Source organism: Macaca nemestrina, chromosome 7 (genome assembly GCF_043159975.1).
Source record: "Macaca nemestrina isolate mMacNem1 chromosome 7, mMacNem.hap1, whole genome shotgun sequence".
Classification (NCBI taxonomy): domain Eukaryota; kingdom Metazoa; phylum Chordata; class Mammalia; order Primates; family Cercopithecidae; genus Macaca; species Macaca nemestrina.
Window position 1 is genome coordinate 6293716 of NC_092131.1, and position 25815 is coordinate 6319530.

The following is a 25815-nucleotide window of genomic DNA, read 5'->3' on the forward strand; positions in this document are numbered from 1 at the left end:
ATGTCAGGGTGGGCTGCAAATTTTAAGTAACAACTTTTGGTTTTTAGAGCTTTTTGGAGTTTTGTACTTTCATGTAAGAGATTCTAGACTTGGATTTCAAAGCCTCTCCTCTTTCCCTCAAAAACAAACAAGCAAATAAACCCAAAACAACAAAAAAGAAAAGGCACTTGTTCCAGGGGCCTTCCAGACCCTTTCCATTGGTTAGTGTTAATTGTCACTCTGGTATTTAAGTGTTATTTGTTTAAAGAATGCTTGTATATGTTCAGGTAATTCATAAAACCTTATGGACTAAATGCCATGCTCTAGTATATTGAACATGCACTGTGCTAACATACAACATTTTGCAGGCTAATTTCCATATGTCCTACTACTAGGTAAGGGAGTGAATGCAGGGGGCCTGTGGCCAGCAGGACATAGTGCCGGGGATGGTGGATGACCTCTGATGACCATGTCTTGCCGCTCCCCCTGCCAGGAATATCTTCCAAGCTTAAAAAGGCTGCAAATGCCTTTATTAATATTTGCCTCTGACTTTTAGAACCAAAATAAACTGCACATGACAAGTAGAACGTAGGTACCAGAGGTCCTTCAGATGATGAAAGTGAACCAGCAGCGTGTGGACGGGATTCCTGCAGGAGAGAGACGATTCCGTAGTCCTAGCCAATTTTGACTCAGTGCATCTTGCATGACCCATGTTCACTTCTAGTAAGCATCAGCTCTTTCAAGAAATAGAAGCATTTTGGGTAAAAATAGTAAGCATTCTGATTTAAATGGGAGTATGCTGTATATTTTAAATATTAGAGAGATTTTTTTTTTATTATAAAAGACGGTGCGTTTGAATTTGGTTGAGTTTTTTATAGGATACATACGGGCAAATGAAATGCACACGGGTTGTGTGCACTCCCGGGCAATGTCGGAATTCCTCATGAGATTTCATATTGTGTTGGATGCAAGTTCTCAGCCTCCACGAATGCACTTCTGAAATTAAAATGGAAGCCATGGGGAAGATGATTCACTATGCCAGGATTCAGTTTTGCACCTGACTGTTCCGGAATTCATCTGGTGCTCAAAGTAAAACAGTCCTGTTTTGGCAATGCACATTTTTAGGGGGTCCTGGAAATAACTTGGGGTTCTATAAGTGTGCAGCCAACAGCATTGGCCTCCCAGGGACAGCACCTTACACTTATAAAAGGGGAAGAGGGTCGGAAGCCCGGCAGTCCCTAGGTTTGAAGGGTTGGAATGGGTAGGAGCAGAGGCAGCAGACAACTCTTAGGAGGGCTGCGAGGGAGAAAACCCTCCAATAAGTGCCATTCTGATGCCAATCGTGGAGCTGCCAAAAGTGGCAGGAAAGGTGGCTGAGGCTGTGGCCATCTCACCTCCTCTGTCTCCCCCAGGCCTGGCGTGGGGACTCGATGCCTGACCATGGGCAGGTTTAAATCCAGCAGGCAAGTTTCAGCCTCTGTTGGAGACAGCGCCCACACCAGCCTCAAAGCAGTATTTTAATCTTAAGTTGCTCTTCCTGTTTTTTATGCTTGCGCTGTTTCCCCTGAAGACCTCAAGGTGTTGTACGCAGCTGTTCGCCTGTGAAGCATCTATTTAATTTTGCATAATTAAAATCTGGGGAAGTGGCAAAGGCCCAGGCAGGGGGAAAGGGAGCAGGATGCAAGAGAGGGTGGGAGGCAGGAGCGACAGCAAATCCTGGCACTGCTCGAGGTCCTCACTCAGTAGCGGCGGAGATATTCAAAAAGGAAGTGATCAGGTCTGGTGTGGTGGCTCACACCTGTAATCTCAGCACTTTGGGAGGCTGAGGTGGGAGGATCCCCTGAGGTCAGGAGTTCAAGACCAGCCTGGCCAATTTAGAGGAACGCTGTCTCTACTACAAATAAAAAAATAGCCAGGTGTGGTGGCAGCACGCCTAGAGTGCCAGATACTTGGGAGGCTGAGGCAGGAGAATCACTTGAACCTGGGAGGTGGAGGTTGCAGTGAGCTGAGATTGTACCACTGCACACCAGCCTGGGTGACAGAGTGAGACTCTGTCTGAAAAAAAAAAAAAAAAAGGAAGACAGTATCTCTGTCCAGTGAGGGTAACAGCATGGTATGCATTCACACCAGGTCAGGCCAGAGGGATCAGGGAACGTGTCCTTGGAGAGGTGGTACCTGAGATGAGTCTGAAAGGGTGATTTAGCGTTGGCCAAGCAGAAGGCAAAGGCAGGGGTGACAGGTGGGAGGTAGTCATCCAGGAAAAAGGAACAAATGGGCTGAGAAGGGAGGCGTGAGAGCCCTGGGGTCCCACTCTCCATGTCGAGGCCTCGGATCCTCAGCCCTGCTTTGCATGGCAAGTAATCTCTTTCCACATGGCCTGTGTCCGTGGTACTGTGCTGTACTGCACTGGGTCAGTTCAGGTTCTGCGGAGCACCTTTTAGAGGAAGTCAAAAAGAGAGACCCTGATGGACAGCTTTCCCAAGGTCCTGTGCACACGGATGCTGGATGGCCTTCATTTTCAGACCGTTTTGGCTTTCTCTCAGGATGTCTGTATCGGTATTGTCTTTAATTCATTTATTCAACAAACATTTATTGGCATCTAATAGGCCCAGAGTACTGGCCCAGGTATTAGGGCACAAAAGGAGGGCACAGTTTCTGCCATAACCTCATGGGGCTTACAATCTGCAGAGAAGGACATTTCACAGCAACAATTTGGCCCAGGTGACTATTTAATGCCTGTTGTTTTAGCAGCTCAGAAGGGAAAAAAAGACCTTCAGCAAGCATCCCTGGGAGCCCTGCTCTGTACCAGGAACTGTGTGAGGTGCTGGGGAGTGTGCAAGGTGGTCCTCCATGAGTTTGGAGCCAAACTGGGTGAGACAGGCAAGGCCATTTTAGTGTTACCAGTGGTAGATGTCTTGGGGGCACACAAGATGGGGGGATCAATGCTTGATGCATGGGGTAGACCAGGTGGAGAGAGGAGCACCAAAAGGCTGAGTATCTCTAGGAAACCGTCAACCCCAACGGGGGCTGGGGTGTGGGGCAGGTCGGGGCAGCAGCAAGGGTAGAGGGAACAGCAGGTGCCAGGTGGCTAGATTACGCCGGTTGCAGATGTCTGGCCGAAGATGTTTTCTACTGAATTAAGTTCACATGAAGAGAATATTCTATGATGTTAGGTGCAACTTGGCATCTCTTTAAAAACATGTGATTTCTCAAGCATAACCTGGATAGCTGCTTCAGTGTCAGGCTAGCCTCCTGTTGAATAGAGACTGGGAATGTGGAATACATAGAAGTGGTAGGGACTCCATGCCCCAGACAATCACGACCCTAGCTTTGGGTTAGAAATGCAATGTGAAATTCACCAAGGATAAGTAAATGACATGAGTCACGTTGATGCACGTATTTCCTGGGCCATGGCAGGGGGGCCCTCACGCCCTGCGTGCGTGATCACATGGGTGGCTCTATCTGGCTTGCCTGAGCGGCCTCTTGGGATTCCATTTCTGGGATTGTGAGGGAGGAGCGAGGGGTGCGGACGGCAGGAAGCGTGCGAGCTGCTTCCACCTGTACAGGAGACAGCTGGTCTGCTCTGCTGCAGGGAATCAGGTGACGGCAATTTCTGAGCTTTGTTTTCTGCAAGTGTTATTCCCCGCTCTGGGTGTGGCTAAACCTCCACTTTGAAGATGTGGATACCAGCAGTGGCTGAAGCAGGTGGCTGCAGACCTCCTGGAAGCCTTCTGTTTCTCAGACCCAGAAAGTTGCCTCTCTAAATAATGAAATCGATTTTGAGGCTCTGTCAAATATCTTTTTTTTTTTTTTTTCCCAAGAGAGCAACCAGTTAGTAATTAGTTGTTCAATTCAACTGTTTTTTCTGCTTTCTACAAAAAAAAAATTTTTTTTTGAACGTGGTAGACTTTTTTTTTTTTTTTTTCTGGGCAAATTCTTAGGATTTAATTGCACTTAAAAATTGTGGAGCCTGTCAGAATAAATTGCACATAGAATAGTCTTACCCAATAAAACTAGTCCTGTGATTGTCACCGTTGTCAGGCTTCTCAGATAAAGTTGTGGGAAGGACAATTTAAGTCTACGTGGTGAACCACACTTCAAATCAGTATTCAGCATGAAGCTCGTCGCACTGAAAAACAAATACCCAAGTTTAGCAGTCGTGATGTGTGAGGCATCAGACTGATTTTAAAATAATTCCAAAATTTGCCCCTGAAAAGAGAAGGAAAAATGTCTACTCCATTGGTTTAAAGTTAAGGCAGTGGCATTAAATCTGTAAAAAAAAAATATTTTTTTTTGAAAAGACAAATAGTTTTTATAGCATATTAAAAATAGTAAAGCATAAACAGTATTACTAGCTTCATGCAAAATTGCATCTGCTATTTGGCTCAGTCAAATTGTTGTTTATTCCTGGTAGCAAAGGAGGATGGCTATATGTCAGGAGCAGACATGGCTAATTCTTTGGTTGTTAGAAAAAGGACTACGTTTAGGGTCTGAAAACCCCCAGTGCTCTTATTTTTTGCCCTAAGAAACACTTTCATTATTTGACCCTCTATGTTCGATACGCGATTAATCAACTTATTTTCATGGAAAGCAAGTGTTATACCACACACATATCTGTGTGATCAGTGTGAGTTCTTGGGGAGCAGAGGGTGCCCACTACTTTTTATTCTCCCTCCCAGAACTCAACCCTGGTGTTGGCCAATGATAAACCTCAGCTAAATGAGTATTGAATCTATGAAGGATGGAAAGAAGTTACTCTATTGTTTGACGCCATTTTTAACTATCAATTACTGACATACAACTTACATATATATTTTCATATAGTTCCCTAAATACCCTCATGGATAGGGAAAACACTTCACTTATAAGAAAGCATTGCCAGGTGTGGTGGCTCACGCCTGTAATCCCAGCACTTTGGGAGGCTGAGGAGGGCAGATCATGAGGTCAAGAGATTGAGGCCATCCTGGCCAACATGGTGAAACCCTTTCTCTACTAAAAATACAAAAATTAGCTAGGTGTGGTGGTGCGTGCCTGTAGCCCCAGATACTCGGGAGGCTGAGGTAGGAGAATCGCTTGAACCCAGGAAGCAGAAGTTGCAGTGAGCCGAGATCGTGCCACTGCACTCCAGCCTGAGAAACAGAATGAGACTCTGTCTCAAAAAAAAAAAAAAAAAAAAAAGAAAAGAAAAGAAAAGAAAGAGTCACTTCTACTTTTTGGCATTGCGGAGAAGGTGAGTTGGATTATAGACTGCTGAGTTGCTGAAACTTTTAAGAAGCGAGATGCTTAATGAGAATTCAAGCAGAGCTTAGCAGTTGGGAATTTGGCTTCCAGAATGGGACTTCCTCAGGTCCAGTGTTGGCTCCTCAGCTTTGTGCTGTGTTGTGCAAATTATCTGGTTTTTCTATCCCTCAGCTTCCTCATCTGCAGAAGATGTGGGCATCTGTGTGTTCATCATGTAGCTATTGGAAGGATTACACAGATAATCCAAGTAACGTACTTAGCACAGTGCATGCTGCTTAGCAATCAATTGTTGATAAGAAAACAGGATTTAACAAAAACAAAATTAGAAAAATTAAGCTGGTTGAATATATTTTTTCAAAGGGCATATTAAGAGTATGAGTATGTTTATGTATGCATAATAAGTAATGTGTTAATGGATTATATACATTCTCCTTATCTAAATCCTAAAGAAATTTGAAAATTTATTGCCCATGGAAGTTATTAGTTTATTAGTATGATGTGTAGATACATACACACATGTGTTCAGATATGTGTGTGTATGCACACGCATGCAAGCACACACCTGCATCTGGCCAGTTTGTACGTTTTGCAAGCTGTCAAATAACAGCAGAGGGCTGGTATCAGCCCTACACCGGCTCTGGAGCTGCAAGGATCCCTGTAGCCAACTTTAGCTTGGACTCTTTCACTTAGAAAAGAGGACCATAGACACTGCTGTTGAAATAGAAAATCCTGGTGTGTTAGTCTGAGTCAGAAGCACAGGGTGCAGTGGAGGACAGGCTCACAGGTCGTTCCCTTCTGGCACCACAGACTCTGCTGGCCTCAGAGGCCACTGGGGATGTGGGCCTCTTCCTCTTGGTGGGAGTGGACCGCCCTAGCCCCAGGCCAGCCAAATCCTCAAGTTCCCCTGGCAGGTGCTGTTTTGGTGCCAGGTTGGTTGCTGCAGAGGGAGGCATGAGCAAGGTGGACGGGTAGGAACGTGGATCACAGATGGCTTCCAGGCAGACCTGGCTCTGTCTTTGGCCTTGGAACCTTCCAGAGCCTCCCAATCCTGTTGTGTGAAGATGAGTTTGTGTTGCCAGGATTAGCTGCAGGAACAGGCTATCCCTGTTTACAAGCAGGCGAGGCGATAGATGTGGTAACACCTGTCCCAGCCGACAAGAAGGCAGTTGCACTCGGCAGCAGTTTACTTTGATAAATGCTCGAAGCAGATAAAATGATAGAATGTCTGATATAAGTCAACGGTAATGTGAATCAACATATTTTGTCCAGTTCTGCCTTGTACAGATTTGTTTTGCTGAAGATGTCATTTTTCACAAAGTGACATTTTTCCACCTCTCAGTTATCTTTGTGTGAGAAAGGAGAGGAAGCCAACTCAAACTATGAGTTGTTTGTGTGCGTAAAGGTCCGCCCAAACTCTCCTAGCAAATCAGGGCCTGAGAATTGTTTTAAAAATCCAGAAAATTCTCAGTTTATTCTGGATAACTGAGCTAGATAATATTGAAAATGTTGACAGATGTTATTTATCAACACTTGAATTGGCCAAGTGTTAAAATATCCTACATATTTAATATTTTAAAAAGTGAGTAAAATATACTATTTTTAAGCTACAAAATTAGGTTCAGATACGTCTACTAAAAACCCATCTGATGACATATTTAAGGTTACTTGGTAAAAAAATGTTTAGGATTGGGTCCACAAACAAAAGCAGTTACACGTAAAACATTGTTAATTATCGGTTGTTTGACTTAATCTGGGTAACATTTAAAACTGGCTTGTGTGTGTAGACAGAGTCTAAATGTGAATCTTGTTTATTAAAAGACAACATTTTTGATTAAAGTTATGAGTAAGGATTATGTAATATGTCATTATAAAACGGATTAAAACTGCTTAAATGTTTTCCCCAAAGAAAACCGCATGATAAACTCTTCTGCAATTCTGTAAGTGTCTCCGATTACTTTGTCTTGAAGCTAAAGGAATTTAATAAGAAGAGCTAGCATTAATTACATGCTGACTGTGTCCAGTGCTGGAGGGCTTGGCCTGTGCTTCCTCATTTATTCCAGGTACCAATTCAGCAAGATAGGTGCTGGTGTTATACCCATTTTACAGATGAGGAAACCGCCGCTCAGTCAGACTTCCTCATCCCGGGTCAAGGGAGAATTCAAAGCAGATGTCAAACTCGAAGGGCCTGTGTGCTTCACGACTGTGCAGTACCACTCCTGAGTATTCCAGAGGCTTGTGGGGATGATGGCAGCATCTTATTACATCCCAAACTATACAATAATAAATACAAATGGATGTAAATTAGTACCACTGGGCAGATGTCACAGTAGCAAGTGTTTTGAATTTCCGCCTGACGTCTCCTTCTGTAATGGGCAGACAGCCTGTTACAGCTGTGGGATTTAAAAATGTTCCTGCAGTTTGAACAGAACCACTGCATGACAATTAGAGGATGTTTCCAAATGGAATTTGTCCTGTGGAATTTTAGGGCAGAACTAAGGTTATATTATAAATACAGACTCGACATACAATGCAAACTGCTATCTAACAGCTAATAGGGGAGAGCTAAAAACAACTTCAATGTTAAAAAAAATCATTCAGTGTCTATTGAGCCTCTCCTGTGCGCCAGGCGCCGGGATACCCAGGGTCCTCTTCCTGGAGCGCCAGGGTTCTCCGGCGGGAGACAGAAGCACACCCAGAGAAAATGAAAATATTTCTAGATGGAGGTGAAGAGAGTTCTACGTGTGAAAGTGATATATAATGAAGGTTTAAAAAGGAAACATTGGCCAGGCGTGGTGGCTCACGCCTGTAATCCCAGCACTTTGGGAGGCTGAGATGGGCAGATCACCTGAGGTCAGAAGTTCGAGACCAGCCTGGCCAATATGGTGAAACCCCATCTGTACTAAAAATACAAAAATTAGCTGGGCATGGTGGCGGGTGCCTATAATCCCAGCCACTCGGGAGGCTGAGGCAGAAGAATCACTTGAACCTGGGAGGTGGAGGTTGCAATGAGCCGAGATCGTGCCACTGCACCCCAGCCTGGGCAACAAGAGTAAAACTCCGTCTCAAAAAAAAAAAAAAAAAAAAAAAAAAAAGGAAACATTTTCAAATAACAGTCTTCTGGCTCATAAGAATACCAGTCGTTTCAAAAGGAGCAAGTTAAACTTGGGGAAATACTAGAAACGAATAGTAACACTTAATGAAATATTGATTGGGGGTTACATGCTATTGAACTGAAATAAGTCCCTAGGGCTTCATTCCCCAATCACAACCAGGACAGACCAACAGACTTTTGAGTGAGTAACAGCATACCACATTTCTGACACGTGTGTATTTCAACACATTGGATTTATTGGTTAAGTGAAGTCACCGATGATCAAATATCCTTGATGGGAATCCCCAGCCCTCCCCACTGCCATCTGCATTTAGAGAATCCCAGGAATCTATGTGGGTAGAAGGGGGCGGGCAAAGAATTAGAGACTTTTAGATCCAAGTTGGTCCATTAGGGAATTAGATGTGTTTGTGCTCATTTTAAGCAGAAGAAATACACAGCTAGAGGAAGAAGAGAATCCCAGCTCAAATCCTGCCCACTGGAGTCCATGGCACAACTTCCAGATGGTGATATTCAGATTCTTTTGATATTTCTCCAGCTAGGGATATGAAATACATAGAAGAAAAAAAAATCTTATGCCCTGGAAGAAAAATAAGCATATCCTAACTATTGACATTCTTGTGTGTGTGTATTTAATGAAATGATCGCCTCCTATTTGAATGTCATGAGGTCAGTCATCGGGGCCACTAGAGTCTAAACTTCATACAGCAACATGAGGATCTGTGGGCCCTTCTGTCCCGTTCACCCAGCATTTCCGGTGCTTCAGACAGGGTCTGGGATGTCACAGGTGCTCAGAACGATGTCATGGTCAAGTGACGTGATGATTGACAGAGATGAATGTAGAATGGGGCTATTCGAATGACAAGTACCTTTTGGGCAGCAAGTTAAAACAATGGGTAGACCCTTGAGGAGTTCATGGTGTCATTTGATGATGCAGACTTCCTGACCCGTTCCCTAGGTGTTTTTGTTTTTTTTTTTTTTTGGAGAGGGAGTCTTGCTCTTGTTGCCCAGACTGGAATGCAATGGCGCAATCGCGGCTCACTGCAACCTCCACCTCCCAGGTTTAAGCAATTCTCCTGCCTCAGCCTCCCAAGTAGCTGGGATTACAGGCGCCTGCCACCACACCCGGCTAATTTTGTATTTTAGTTTCTCCATGTTGGTCAGGCTGGTCTCAAACGCCCGACCTCAGGCGATCCGCCCGCCTCGGTCTCCCAAAGTGCTGGGATTACAGGCGTGGGCCGTCACGCCCGGCCTTGGAAAGAATAACGAAGACCCAGGAAGGGATTCCAAAGAACACATGGCTAATTCACAGATAAGGGAGAAATACAGTGTTTAAGAAATTCAGTAGCACCCAAGAGCCGACTGAAAACAAGTTGGGAAGTGGACTCTCTCACGGAGCTCAAACACTCAAGCAGCATTTGCATCTCAGAAGTAATTTTTGAGAATTCATTTGAAGAAGGAAGGATTTTCCTTTCCTTTCCTTTCCTTTTACAGGATGGTTCCCCCTAATGAACTGTTTTAAGCGGACGAAAGAATTCATTTGGCACGCTCTTGCTTAAAACCCACAGGAAAAAAAGCAAAGTTCTCTTAAGGATGTCAGCTCCAGACTAGAGCAGTCCGTTTGAAAAATCTTGGTTTTGAGAAAGTGGCAGAATTACATAATTATTCACAACTCATAAGAAATTAAAATACTTCTTCCAAATATGAATTTGTGAGATAACAAAAACCACAAATTCTAGACTTGCGGAGGGTGTGTGCATCTTTTACTCTCCCACACACAAACCCACATCAAAGAGTCTGGGTGGCGCTGGGCCGGAACTCGTGGCCGCGCTCGCCTTGGTGCGCCTGGGCCACAGGAGGAGGCTGCTGGGGCCGCTCTTCCGCCGCACCTCCCTGAAGGAGCTCGGGGGCAGCGGGGATGCTGAGGACGCAGCGCCGGAGAGGCAGGTGGCGGCCCCTGCGAAGAGGTGGTCCCCGCAAAGCACACGGAGACCACGAAGTTCCTTCTCGCCCACTCACAGCAATGCTGCACGAGGTGAGGAACGACCTGGAAAAGTCCCAAAGTAAAGGCATCGGGTGATGAGAGGAATCTGGGGGTGGAGAAGTGGTCAGACGAAGCCCAGGGCTCTGTCATTCTGGAAGGGAGCCCCTGCCCCGGCGTCCTGTGTGGGCATAACTTTGAAAATCAGCGTACTTCATTTAACAAGACTCATTTTTAAAAGCTCATGTTGCCTGTTGAAAACCCAAGGGAGAGTGACCTTTGGCGGATGGATTAAGCGCCACTAAATCAGTCCCATTTTACGGAAGCACCTGCCTCAGCCCCGTATGAGGCTGTGGGGATTCCAAAGTCAAGTCAAGCAGATGGGGTTCCTGCCTGCAAGGAGCTTCCCACCTAGCAGGGCCGTCCGGTGGGCAAACCGTGGGCACTGGATGAGCAAATAGCGCATGGTGTTGATGACAGGAGATGCGAGGAGTGGGGGGGTGCCCAGGAACCCGAGAGGAGGGCTGTGGTGGAGGGCAGGAGAGGAGGGGTCGGGTGGAGGACAGGAGACAAGGGGTGGGGTGGAGGGTGGGAGAAGAGGCTGAGCCCTGGAGCGTGGAGTGGGCATGGGCCAGGGGTACTGAGAGAGCAGCCTGCACAGAGACGAGGGGGCAGCAGAAAGGCCTGTGTGTCTGAGGAGGGGAGCCTCAAATAGAGAAGGCTGAGGAGTGGGTGCAGGCAGGAAACTGCTGGGACTGGCCATGGGGAACCGCGGATGAGCGTCAGCTGGGGAAGACAGTCTAGCAGTACTGGAGAGGCAGGACTGTGGAGTCAGATGGGGGTGGAACTGGTCAGCTAGGAGACCCCCAGAGGCTCAGCAAGAGGTGCCAGGGCTTGAGCTGTTGAGACGGAGAGAAATGCCAAGGATGTGGCCTGGGCAGGGCCCAGAAGGACCCGGGTCTCCCTGCATAGGTGCCTGGCAGTGTCCTCTCTGTGGTGGTACCAACTCCTGGGCAGAGGCGAGGAGATGGCTGGTGAATACAGCCTGCTGGCAGGCAGCATATTTAGGATTAGGACCTGGGAGAAAAGTCCTGGGCTTGTAGGTGGGAGCTGAGGCCACCACAGAGTTGGGGTTCCTGGACAGTGGGTGTTTAGAGGGCAGGGGAGAGCCCGGGAGGAGCCGGAGATGACCTAGCCTCTAGAGGTAGGCCCGGGAGGTGGGGGAGGAGCAGCCGAGAGGGTGGGAGAAGCCTCCATGGGGAGCAGCACCACCACAAGGCTGAGGCAGTGGTGGGAAGGCCACTGAGACCTTCCAGAAAAAAGGGCTGAAAAGTCTGTGGAATCCTCTGGGTCAGAAGGTCCTGGGAACCATTGCCCAAGCAATTCCTGGAGACAGAAAGAAGTCTCACTGCACTGGGCTAAAATGAATGGAGCTGGAGGAGGGAGGATGGTGGAGCACTGAGGCTGTCACTGACTCATTTCAGGGTCCACTGTAGTGCTTGGCACACAGTGACTGCCCAATCCATACCTCCTAATTGGAAATATTTCCCTCTATTTCCGCAGACCTCCATTAGCAATGCCCTTTCAGCAGTGTTATCTTATTTAACGTTCATAAAGGCATGTACCCTCGAAACAGGAAACAGGCTCATGAACTTGACCGAGGAAGAGTAAGTGATCAACGGGCAGACCCATCCATTTGGTGTTTTTCCATTTTTCCCGTTGGTCTTCATAGAGTCTCCGCTGTTGAAGGCGTCTTATCTTTGCTTGCATGTTAACTGCCTAAGGCGCAGAGTTCAAAAAGCAATTGCCATCTTGTGCTTTGAATACCTGCCTCGTGCCAGAACCATGAGGGACATGGGGCTGCTACCCTTTGGGATCTCACAGTCTCGTGTCTTTGCTTAGCATGGTGGAAATTGGATAAAATCAAATTCTCTGAAAAAATGATACCCTAAGAGGAGGTATGGCCCAAGGAGCATCAACAGCACCCCGTTTGTATGTGGAACCCCTTGAAGGGGCCAGCTAATCAAGAGAACTGTGTGACAAGAAAACAATGGCTGCAAGAATAGGGGCACTGTCCTTCATAAAGCTCACCTCTGGAGAATTAACTAACCTTATGCCAGAGTAGCTGTGACAGTGAAGGGGTTAAAATAACAAATAAATGACTTTATTTAGATTTCAGCATTTCTGGCATTTTTTTCTAGCTTTTTTTTTTTTTTTTTTTTTTGCCGGAGTATTTGATGTGACAGGTTTTGTTTGCTCACACTTGTCTCTCTTTTAAAATTCTCATATCAGCAGTAAAAGCTATTTCTTTTTCCTGTAACATCTTGAGCTTGGTATCCAATGATGGGAGAAATTGCTCTTGCATTCCTTGAAATTATAATATTATGCCTAATTTTGGGGGAGAAAAATTAGGGTAATTTAGATCTGGATCCACTGAAGCCTGCAGGCAGGTCAGTTGCAACATTATTGCTGATCAGTTATCTTAAAAAGTGTTTTTGCCCCAGGGCATGCTCTGCCATTTCTGGCATTCTATAGAAAGGCTGATTTCAAGGCCTGTCTGGCCGAGGAAAGGATGGTCGTCACCCATTTTCGAGGTGGCAGTCTGGGCTCAGTGGGCTGTGGTTAGGGAGTGGAGAGCCTCAGACCATCCCCCGATTCACTGTTAGGGAGCAAGTGAACAAGTGGGAGCAGAGCAGGGATGCTCTCCGGGCTCTCTTTGTTAAGCTGCCTATCACTATCGAAAGCATCACTGTCACCCTTGGTACCACTGGAACTCTGAACGCACAAGTGCTCTTGCAAAGGATGCCTCTTTGAAGCAGGTGGTTGGCTTCCGGCTCCGAAGATCTGGAAATCACTGGTGCAAGCGGAAAGGTTAGGAGGGAAGTCTGTCTTTTCTTGACTCTGCGAGATCATGTATAGACTAGAAACAAACCAGAATGTGTTGCTCATCAGTTTAAAAGCAAGTCTGAAGTTTACTCATAGGAGTGACACTCTGCTGTCTTTTCCAGTTTCCTTCACTTTCCGCAGGCCTCTTTGGGTCACTTCTGGTCCCCGCAAGGGTGCTACCTCTTTGGCCACTGATTTCCAGGTGAGCGTACACATCCTCTGTGTGCGTGGCTGATGGGAACTCTTAGCTCCTTACATCTTTTGGTGGGGCTAGGTGAAATGCATTCTGCAGTTTTCAGAGTGGAGCGCCAACTAGTCTCAACTGGCTGGTATTTCCTCAACTTCTCTGTGTATATCGCTGAGAGCACTGCAATACCACTCTAAAGAGGAAACTGGAGAGCCAAATGCCAGTGGAATTCTGTAATGTGGGCTGCAGTGTAAACTGTGGTAGGGTTGAACTAAGGACTGTTCTAGAAAAACCTGTAAGTAATTAAGTTCTCCCTCCAGCAAGGTAAAAGCTGAGTCTGAAGTATATTAGTACAAAAAAAGAGTGAAACCTTTGTTGGTGGTTGTATTATTTTTTTCTCGTTTTTAATGTAAATAAATAAAGAATTCTGGCAAGACAAAAAATCTCATATCTCCTTACTGACCTAAGGAGAGAAAAACAAAAGATGCAGCCATTGTTGGCTGCATGTTTTAAATGGCTGAGGTCAGGATGAAACTTACATTACCCTGTTTCAGCAATTCCCAAACCATGGTTCTGGGGAATATAAGAAAGTTCTTGGGGAGGGGAAGGGGAGAGGAAGATTTTTGTAGCCAACTGTATTTCAGAAACCTTGTGTATTGTATTTTCTCCTTTGGAGATTCTCAGTGCACTTTAGTGTATTAAAAAAAAATGCAGTGTACCTTTGATTAACCGAGCATTTTCTCATCCACTGTGACCACAGAATCCTTTTGCACAGGGCGCCTGCTCACATCTTATGGGAATGACTACTTACTTCGTCCACAATGGAAACACCATCACCAGCCATTGTTCTGCTTGCCAGCCTCTCTGTCTTTCTCTGAGCTGGCTTCATAACACTTTATTTGGATCTGTGTTGTTATGCAGTCCACTGTGATGTGTGTATCAAACTTCCCAGATAGACTGCCTTTGTGTATCTTTTTCTTGCATTGTTTCACTTGTTATAATAAGATCAAATTATTTTTTGAATTGGAGAATACAAATAAGTAAATATTTTTAAAAATTAAAATATAAAGTGGTTGAAATAAGAAGAAATATTTTTTGGAAATTGCTTGGCCTGTGGAGGCGTTCATCAAAGATTCCTTTTCGTGTTGCGACCCATTTCATGGCCCCCGTTTTGTGGCCTGGTGAAGCCTACAGACCCTTTCTCAGACTAATGCTTTTAAATGAATAAAGTACCAAGAGTCACAAAGGAAACTTGTTCTATTGAAATAAGGTTATAATACATCAAATGCCACATTTGTGATGTATATTCATATGTGCTTCTTTACTAGTATCTTAAATAAGATCTAGTGGTGTAAATCTAACAACTACCATGATTTTGACGTAGTGATGAGTGTGAGTAATAGTTCGAGATACTTGCAACAACTTTAATGTGTTAAAACATTTGTGATTTCTATTGACAGCAAAGTCACAGGAACTGCAAATACCACTGAAGTTTCTTGCCTAACGTTTATAATTGAAGCAAGTGTTCTAAATGTCTGTTAGAGAGTATTGAAAATAAAGGTAGAATTTTTTTCCCATTCAAGTTTACAAACCACCTTGAGGCATATGGTAACTACCAACAGGTCAAAGTTAAGTTTGCTTCATTTGGGGAATGTGAGTTGATAATTTATAAAATCAAATCTTGGTGTGTAAGGGGACAGGGCAGGGCAGCTTGGGGACTACTCAGGAGTTAGGCTGGCCAGCGGGGTAAGCCTAACTTGAGGTGGCCAGCCAAAGTCAGCAGGATACAAGGTAGCTGGTACCTTGTGCCAACCCCACTGGAGCCCACCGAAACCCACCAGATCCCACTTGAGCCCACCAGATCCCTACAGCAGTGCATTCAGTGGTAACCAATGCACACTGCCCCACGCTGTTTTTTACAGATTCTAAGTTTTAAACATTTTTCTGCTTTCATGCATGTATTCTCATTTTTGGGGGAATACATTTGTAGCCTGTCTTGGTAGTCGTTTTCTGGAGGGATTACTTTGAGCTAATCTTTGGTCATTCCTGGCTGCCCTGAAGTTGTCAATTCACAGGATTTTTTCAGGAGCCCAAGGATTCGGGTAAACACCCTCACAACAGCACCTTTGTATCCATTCCTCTTTCTCCCACGGCCCTTTTGAGGGATTCGACATTTGTGAAGGAGGATTGGGTCATTTGCCACAAAGTCTAACAAATTGGAAAGTTCAAAGACCCAGAGCTAAAGATCCAGGCCCTTCCAGCTGTTTCTTGGATATTCTCATAACCAGCTCATCACTCAATTATTCATCAAATCACCTTGCTGGAAGCTGTAGGGCAGTGGCTCTCAAACTGCGCGTCAAAACACATTAGTAGGTTAATCGAAGTAATTTAGTGAGTTGGGACCAAAATTTAAACAATGAAATAGAAAACAATAAAAATCATTACTAGTAAAGGTAAATATTCTTTTTTTTTTTTTTTAGATGGAGTCTCACTCTTGTCAGGCTGGAGTGCAGTGGCCACTGTTAACTCTGCCTCCCAGGTTCATTCGATTCTCCTGCCTCAGCCTCCCAAGTAGCTGGGATTACAGGCATGCACCACCACGCCCAGCTAATTTTTGCATTTTTAGTAGGGATGGGGTTTCACCATGTTGGCCAGGATGGTCTCGATCTCCTGACCTCGTGATCTGCCCACCTCGGCCTCCCAAAGTGCTGGGATGACAGGCGTGAGCCTGTAAATAGTAGCTTTAGGCCTGACCCAAAGGTAAATATTCTATCATGAAATGTATGTCTCAGATGTGCTGGCACACACACAGAAGCATGTGTGTACTAGATTACGATGCTTCGTATATTCAGTTCTTATTCTGGGTCATTATCAAAAAACTGGAAAATTCCTGCCGCAGGGACTATTCAGCAAACATTAAATTTTAGAGTCTGCTATGGTTAAAGTTGGGGTTGAGTGGAGTAGCTGACACATTAACTGAATATGTATGAGAAGCTAATAGCACAGGGGCAGCTGTGTGGCTGTTTGACACCTGGTGGAGCACCTGTCACAGGTGAGATGCCGTGCCACACGGTGCAGAGGGTAAAGCCAGGCTCACAATTCTGTGGGAATATTCATGTCTGGAGGTCAGAGCTGGGTTTTGTTGTATTCCCTGCTTGCAGGACAGAACGAAGTTTAGCATGGACACCTTTTAGAGGCTGGAATGTGATGGGGTCAATCTTTGAATTTCACAGGCCATGTGAAGGGGCCTCATGTTATCTTCAGCACAGGGGAGGCCACCCACAGGCACTAAACAGGGAAGTGACATGATGAAGTGTGTGCTTTCGGAAAATGTCCCCCGGATGCTCTGCGAAGCATGAACTGAAGAGCAGCCAGACTAGGGGTAGGAGTGCCCTGGGAGAAGTTTTGCAGAAATCCAGGTGGCAGTTGATCCGGGTGGGCTGGGTGCCAGGAGTGAAGCTGGAGACAGGTAAATATGGGTCTAGAAGAGACTTAGAAAGTAGAAACTAGAGTACAGGTGGCAAACTTTTTCTGTAAGGGGCCAGATGGTAAATAGTTTGGACTTTGTGGGCTACACTGTCTCTGTTGCATACACTCAGCTCTGCCACTGTGGTGTGGAAGGGACCACAGACAAAACAGAAATGAATGGACATGGTCGTGTTCTAATAAAACTTTATTTGCAAAAGCAAGCAGTGAGCCGGATTTCCACGGTTGTAGTTTTCAGACCCTGGATCTCAACCAGTGGTGATTCTGCTCCCCGCAGGACATTTGGCAATGTCTGGAGATGTTTTTGGTTGTCACCACTCAAGGAGCGGTTGCTACTTGCGTGTAGTGGGTAGAAGCCGGGAATGCTGATAAACACCTTGCAGGGCACAGGACAGCTCCTGATGCCAACAGTGGCACAGAATCATCTATGGATGTGGTGAGTGAGTGTTAGTCAATCCTGAAATGAGGTTCAGGGTTTTGCTGGCACTGATGTTACCTTTCCTTTGCAGATAGAATATATATGGTATAAAAATAATAAAATTTAAACTTACTTTAATAACTAACAACATAAGCAGGATTGGCTCACCTTAGTAACTTTAAAAACATTTCTTTTTAGTACCTCTAGATAGATACATGTTTATAGGCAGTTACTTAGGTTTTTTCCAGCTGTGGATGTTTTGTTAAGAGCATATGTGCCCCACACATTCGGAAAACATAAAATGCAATTGTGCCATTCCGAGAGTGCTTCTGTGGTTTCCTTAAGCCTTCTCCAGAGACCCCAGATTTCCAGCCACACAGGACTGTTGCAGTGGTCAGGCTCTTCAGGGTGAAGAGACCAGGGCTCCCCCAAATGCTGGAGTCTCTGTAGTCTTATTCCAACTCTGGTCTGGTCAGTTTCATGCTAGCGCTGGCGATCTCTGCTGGAATGGTGGTATGTGATTGCCTGAGTTGACTAGTTCTCTGGGGCTGTTTATTCAGCATCATCCTGGCTCCCCACTGTCTCTGAGGAAGGCTTAAGAAAGGGATCATCAGGCCGGGCTCATGCCTATAATCCCAGCACTTTGGGAGGCCGAGGCGGGAGGATCACGAGGTCAAGAGATCGAGACCATCCTGGTCAACATGGTAAAACTCCGTTTCTACTAAAAACACAAAAATTAGATGGGCGTGGTGGCAGGCGCCTGTAGTCCCAGCCACTCCGGAGGGTGAAGCAGGATAATCACTTGAACCCGGGAGGCAGAGGTTGCAGTGAGCTGAGATAGCGCCACTGCACTCCAGCCTGGAGTCAGAGTGAGACTCCGTCTCAAAAAAAAAAAAAAAGGAATCATCAGATGAATTGGATGAGCACTTCACCGGTACTCCATGCAGGTAGGGGCCCAGGCAGGTAGCAACACTAGAATTCTTATCCCTCCTCCAGTTTTCAAACACACGTTTGGGGAGCTGTAAGAATCACTTATATGTCCATCTCTCCCTGTCTAAATGGCCATGGGGAGCTAGGGTGGAGTGTGCAATCTCTTTTCTCAGGCCTTTTCTCAGGCCCTCTCTACCACTAGACTCAAATGACTTTTCTTTCATTTCCTAAATGTTTTTGGAATGAAAATGTCTGCTCCTTTTGCAATATTGTCAAGTTATTTGAAAGTTTCACCATAAGATTCAATATATAAGTCTTTACATTATAATATTGACTTTTAAAAAGAATTGTTACATAACACAATTAAATTGACTACTTAAATGAATTGATACCTAATGTCAATAATTTTAGAAGTATATATGCCTCTTTCTAATTCTCAAATTTTTATTTTTCCCCTTATATTTCTTTTCAACATATCCCACAGATCTTTTAAAAATGAAACTTGCCACCGGGTGTGGTGGCTCACACCTGTAATCCCAGCACTTTGGGAGGCCAAGGAGGGTGGAACACGAGGTCAGGAATTCGAGACCAGTCCGGCCAACATGGTGAAACCCTCCTGCCTTTACTAAAAATAAAAAAAAAAATATTAGCTGGGCGTGGTGGTGGATGCCTGTAATCCCAGCTACTTGGGAGGCTGAGGCAGGAGAATCACTTGAACCTGGGAGGCAGAGGTTGCAGTGAGCCAAGATCAAGATCGCACCACTGCATTCCAGCCTGGGTGACAGAGCAAGACTCCACTTAAAAAAAAAAAAAAAAAAAAAAAAAAAGAATGAATGAAAGAAACTTGCATTTTAGAATAGTTTTAGATTTACAGAAAATTTTCAAAGATAACACAGAGTTCCCATCTACCCGCTACCCAGTTTCACCTAAGATTAACATCTTACAATAGTATGGCACACTCATCACAATTAATGCACCAATTTGAGCACATTATTTAAACTAAAGTCCACACTTTATTCCTATGGTTTTAGTTTTCTCTCTTTAGGATCCAGGACACCATGTTATGTTTAGTCATCATGTCTCTGTCAGCTTCTCTTGGCTTTGATGGTTTCTCTGACTTGCCTTATTTTTGAGGATCCTGACAGTTTTGAGGAGTCCTGGGCAAGGTAGTTTGTGGAATGACCCACAGCTTGATTTTGTCTGATGTTTTTCTCGTGATTATACAGGCTTATGGGTTTTGGAAGGAAGACTACAGAGACAAAGTCCATTCTCATCACATCCCACCCAAGGGTGCCCACCATCAACATGGCTTGTCACCGTTAATGTTGACCTTCATCACCAGGTGGACGTAGTGTTTGTCAGCCTTCTTCTCCGGACAGTCACTCATTCCCCCTCACCCATACACCATCTTTGGATGGAATTCTGTGAGCCCAGCTCCCACGTGAGCAGGGAGCTAGGCTCTATCTCCTAGCTGGCAGAGAATCTACGTAAAGTATTTGGAGTTGTTCTGTGTGGGAGATTCAGCTCTTCTGTCCTCCTTTAGTTATTTACTCAGTCATCTATTTCTATTAGGATAGACTCATGGATATGTATCTTATGCTTTGGGCTATAAGCCAATACTGTGTTATTTGTTTTGTTGCTCGAATTGTTCTAGCTCTGACCATTGGGAACATGTTCAGTTGAATGGAGACACTACATATCAGAATTTGTAGGATGCTGCTAGAGGAACACTTAGGGGAATTTTGTTGCAAGAAATGCCTATATTAAGAAAAAAGAAAGATCTCAGTTTCCACATTAAGAAATATAAAAGTGAAGGGCAAAATAAACTCAAAGTAAGTAGAAGAAAGGAAATAAAAAAAGACCAGAGTGGCAGTCAATGAAAAAATAAAAACAGTTAGACAATAGAGAAAACAAATGAACCCAAAAGCTGGTTCTTTAAATAAAACTCTCTACAGACTGATCAGGAAAAAAGAGAGAAGAAACAAATTACAGTATCAAAAATGAGAACGGGCTGGCAGCAGTGGCTCAAGCCTATATCCCAGCACTTTTGGAGGCTTTGGTGGGAGGATCACTTGAGCCCAGGAGTCCAAGACCAGCCTGGGAAACATAGTCTCTACAAAATTTGGTCTCTACAAAAAAATTAAAAATAAAGAATTAGCCAGGCATGGTGGCCTGTGCCTATAGTCTCAGCTACTCAGGGGGCTAAAGCAGGAGGACTGCTTGAGACACTGGGAGGTTGAGCCTGCAGTGAGCTGTGATTGCACTCCAGCACTCCAGCTTGGGTGACAGAGTGAGACCCTGTTTCCAAAAAAAAAAAAAAAAAAAAAAAAAAAAGGTGAGAAAGGTGGTATCACTATAGATTGTACAGTTATTTATAACACAATAAGGGAATAATATGAAAAATTTTAGGCCAATAAATTTACAACTTAGAGGAAATGGACAAATACCTTGAAAGATACAAATTATCAATGCTTACCAATTAAAAGTTAAATAACCTGAATAACACTATATCTACTGTAGAAATGGAATTTGTTGTTAAAGACTTTCCCACAGTGAAATGTCAAGCCGGATAGCTATACAGGTGAATTCTACCAAACATCTAAAGAAGAAATAATACTCGCTCTCTAGAAACGTTTTTTTAAAATTGAAGAGGAAAGAACCCTTCCCGGCTCACTCTATGAGGCTAGTACTATCCTAATACCAAAATAAGACAAAGACATGATAAGAAAAGGGAAACATAGAGACAAAAATGCTAAGTGAAACTTTAGCAAATTGAATGAAACAATATGCAAAAATGAAAGCACATTATGACCACGTGTGGTTTGTTAGGAATGCGATGTCGACTTCACGTCAGAAAATCAGTCTACGTTATGTAGTGTATTACCTTATACACTATATGAACAAGCTGAGAAAGAAAAACCAAGCAGTCATTTCAATAGACACCCTCCTTCTCTTTACCCAAAAACACATTTAGTAAAATCCAATATCCATTTCTAAAAAAAACTCTCAGCAAACTAGGAATCGCAGGGTTTTCCTCAGTGTGATATTGGGCATCTACAGAAATTCTTTAGCTTATGTCAAAGACTGAATATTTTTACTCTACGATCAAGAGCAAGACATAGATATGTTCTCTCCCTATTTCTATTCATTATCGTACCGGAGACCCTAGCCAAGACAATCAGGCAAGAAAAAGAAACAAAAGACAACTTGATAGGAAAAGAAGAAGTAAAACTGACCTTACGAACAAATGATGTGATTGTCTTGAAAAATTCTATGAATCTGCAATAAAAACTTAAATAGCTTAGCAAGGTTGCATTACACAAAGTCAAAACACAGCTATCAATTGCATTTCTATATATTAAGAATAAAAAAATCATAAATTGAAATTCAGGAATATCATTTATAACAGCATCCAAAATATAAAATATGTAAGGATAAATTTGGCAGAAGATGTGCAAGTTGTATGCACTGAAACATACAAAACATTGAGGAGATAAATCAAAGAAGACGTCAAGTGGAGAAGACATACAGTATGTCTATGGATCTGAAGGGTTCTTACTATTCACATGTCAATTCTCCCAAAGCTGCTATATGGATTTAACACAATCCTCATCAAAATCCAAGTAAGTTTTTTTTTTTTTTTGTAGCACTTGACAGACTGATTCTAAAATTCCTTTGGAACTATAAAGGACCTAAAATAGCCAAAACAACTTTGAAAATGATTAGCATTACTTGATTTCAACACCTATCATAGACTGATGGTAAGTAAGCCTGTGCAATATTGGATTAAAATATATAAATATATCAGTGGAACAGAATAAAGTTCAGAAACAAACCCACACTTATATGGACAACTCCCCAAGGCAATGGAGGAAGAATATTCTTTTCAACAGTTTGTGCTGGGACTTTTGATCTAAGCATATAAAAAAAATTAACTCAAAATGGACCCTAGTCCAAAATATAAAATCTAAAGCTGTAGAATTTATAGAAGAAAAATAGAATAAAACCTTTATGATGTTGGGTTACACAAAGATTTCTTAGTTACAACAACAATAATATGATCCATAAAATAACAAATTGATAAATTGAACTTTATCAAAATTAAAAACTTCTGCTCTTCAAAAGATATTCTTAGGAAAATGACAAGGCTGCAGAAAATATTTATAAATTGTTTATCTGATAAAGACTTGTATCTAGAATGTGTAAAGAACTCTAAATCTCAATGATAAAAAAATTAATTAAAAATTAGGCAAATCATATGCAGAAAACTGAAACTGGACCCCTTCCTTACATCTTATACAAAAATTAACTCAAGATAGATTAAAGACTTAAATGTAAAACCCCAAACCATAAAAACCCTAGAGGAAAACCTAGGCAATACCATTCAGGACATAGGCGTGGGTAAAGACTTCGTGACGAAAATGCCAAAAGCAATTGCAAAAAGTGTGAAAATTGGCAAATGGGATCTAATTAACCTAAAGAGCTTCTGCACAGCAAAAGAAACTAGCATCAGAGTGAACAGGCCACCTACAGAATGGAAGAAAATTTTTGCAATCTACCCATCTGACAAAGGTCTAATGTCTAGAATCTACAAGGGACTTAAACAAATTTACAAGAAAAAACAACCCCATCAAAAAGTGGGCAAAGGTTATAAACAAACACTTCTCAAAAGAAGACATTTATGCAGCTAACAAACATATGAAAGAAAGCTCAACATCACTGATCATTAGGGAAATGCAAATCAAAACCACAATGAGATTCATCTCACTCCAGTCAGAATGGTTATTATTAAAAAGCCAAGAAACCACATATGCTGGTGAGGCTATGGAGAAATAGGAATGCTTTTACACTGTTGGTGGGAATGTAAATTAGTTCAACCATCGTGGAAGACAGTGTGGCTATTCCTCAAGGATCTAGAACAAGAAATACCATTTGACCTAGCAATTCCATTGCTGGGTATAAACCCAAAGGAGTATAAATCATTCTAATATAAAGACACATGCACATTTATGTTTATTGCAGCACTATTTACAATAGCAAAGACATGGAACCAACCCAGATGCCCAATGATAGACTAGATAAAGAAAATGTGGTACATATACACCATGGAATACTATGCAGCCGTAAAAAGGAATGAGATCATGTCCTCTGCAGGGACATGGATGAAGTTGGAAGCCATCATCCTCAGTAAACTAACGCAGGAACAGAAAACCAAACAGCATATTCTCACTCATAAGAGGGAGTTGAACAGTGCGAACACATGGACACAGGGAGGGAGGGGAACATTACACACCAGGGTCTGTTGAGGGGTGGAGAGTGAGGGGAGGGAACCTAGATGGTGGGTCAATAGGTGCAGCAAATCACATGACATACGTATATCTATGTAACAAACCTGCATGTTCTGCACATGTATCCTGGAACTTAAAGTAAAAAAAAAAAAAAAAAAAAAAAATTAGGCAAACAATTTGAATAGACACTTCACCAGAGAAGATATATGACTGACAAATAAGGGTAGGAAAAGATGCTCAGTGTCATTAGTTATTAAGGAACTGTAAATTTAAAACATAGCAAGATAGCACTTAAACCGGTTGAAATGGATAAATTAAAGACTGAACATAGCAAGTGTTGACAAGGATGTGGCACATCTGAAACTCTGTAAGTGGGCTTGTGAGATGAGTAAGACACTTTGGAAAACAGTGTGACAGCCATTCCATTTCATCCAAGAGAAATGATTTGTGTATGAGTTATGTATGGACATACATCCATACAAAGACCTGGACACAAATACTCACTGTAACTTTATTTGTAATGGCCAATATCTGGAAACAACTCAAATGCCTATTCACAGATGAGTAGAATAACTGTGGTATATCCAGACAGTGGAATACTACCACTTGACAATAAAGAGAAATAGACTATTAACATGTGCTACAACATAGATGAATCTCAAAATAATTACGCAGAAGGAAAGAAGCCAGACAAATAGAGTACATACAATATGGGTTCACTTAGATGACATTCTAGGAAATGCAAACTAATCTATAAGGACCGCAGATCAATGTTTGCCTGAGGATGATGGAAGAGGGGAGGGGCATGGCAGCATCACAAGTGGGTATGAGACCTTTGTGAGGGAGAGTGAAAAATATTTTTATTATCTTCAGTGTAGCCATGGTCTTGCATGTTTGTTGTGTGTGTGTGTAAAAACACTTAAACATCTAGTACACTTAAATATATGCAGTTTATCATGTACTTATTTTAGGTGAATACAGTTGAAAATTCAAAAAGCACCTCTCAAATAATGTGATCAGCAAATTTGTTTCCCCTTAGTTTTCCACGATGCCCCCCAGCCTTCATTGAGGACACTGGTTGAGAGTATTGAAAGAATCATCATTGAGGGTTTACTTATTTATCCTTTATCCTCATCATTTTGGCCAGGTCCCAAGAGACATGGTCCTGCCAAAACTCCATGCTGTGGTTTGAGCTTATTCCCCATCCCAGGGGCATTCAGGTAACTGTTAAGTCCTCAGGCAGTACCACTGGGGTTGCAATTGTTTTATCCTACAACTAAAGACAATACTGAAGGCTGGTCCTTGGTTTTACTGATGTCGTCTAAAGCCAACCCATCTTGAGGATCTTGGCTTTCTTGCCCATGAATTCCACTTTTCTAGGTCTGATTTACTGATGTCCTACATCTCAGTTCTGTTCTGCAGAGAACCATGACTGCTTTAAGGCAGGAGGAAGATTGTATTCTGTTGCTAATTTCTTAGCATCTAGCCTAACAAATGCTGTGTTGAACTGTTAGTGATTTTAGCATATAGCTAGATACTGTATTGTATTTTTTGCTAATGACTTTGTGTATTTACTCTCTCTTCTTTTCCATATCCTTGCCCCAGCATAGACTTAACACAGAGGAGGTGACTGATACTTATTGATTAAATAATTTTGAGGGGAGCATAGATAATTTATTAATGCTAATAAGTAGCCTTAGAACTTTCTTTCCTATGTTAGGACCCACTTATTAAATACGAATGCCTTAATAATATGCTTGACTGGACAGAACCATTCTCTCTTGTAAAAAACAAAAACAAAAAAGCTAATGTCTAGGCCTGTATACACCAGTTACTTCATTCCCCAAACATCTGTTGTTTTTATTGGCTGTGGTATGACGTGGTCCAAGTAATACTAATTAATTTACCTACAAAAGCAGGACACTAATAGGTATGACTACATATGTTGTTGATTTAGCCTTAAGCACTCCAGTTTTACATAGTATTGATTTTTATGGTAGAATCTGAATCACTAAGATTAGCGTGGATTTCAATTTATTTACCAAATTCAAAAATATTAGAACCAGAAAGGAGAATCTAAAATATTAAGGAGGCAGTTTTATAATATATAAAAAGAAGAGCAATTGTATGCAACTTGTTACTATTATGCAACTGTTATGTCCAAGAGATAATGCAGCCTAAAAATGTGCAATTTCAGAGATTTAGGTGAACAGAGGAATGATCACTCCACAGCTGGCTAGTAGAAAACCGCAAGAATGTTCGGAGGTGGGGGTAACTTTCTGTTCTCTTGCTGACTGATTCATGGGAAAG

At 43.0% G+C, this 25815-nt stretch overlaps 1 protein-coding gene across 1 annotated transcript in view; it reads left to right on the plus strand.

Annotated features, from left to right (window-relative positions):
* The first annotated feature begins 2444 nt into the window (after positions 1 to 2444).
* LOC139363992 (uncharacterized) overlaps positions 2445 to 25815 on the plus strand; it is a 128016-nt gene continuing 104645 nt past the window's right edge. Inside the window, exons 1-5 of the mRNA XM_071099231.1 lie at positions 2445 to 2535; positions 2731 to 2795; positions 6028 to 6131; positions 7281 to 7422; positions 10124 to 10364. Coding sequence (XP_070955332.1) covers positions 2445 to 2535; positions 2731 to 2795; positions 6028 to 6131; positions 7281 to 7422; positions 10124 to 10364 — 643 coding nt within the window. The remainder of the gene's footprint in view (positions 2536 to 2730; positions 2796 to 6027; positions 6132 to 7280; positions 7423 to 10123; positions 10365 to 25815) is intronic.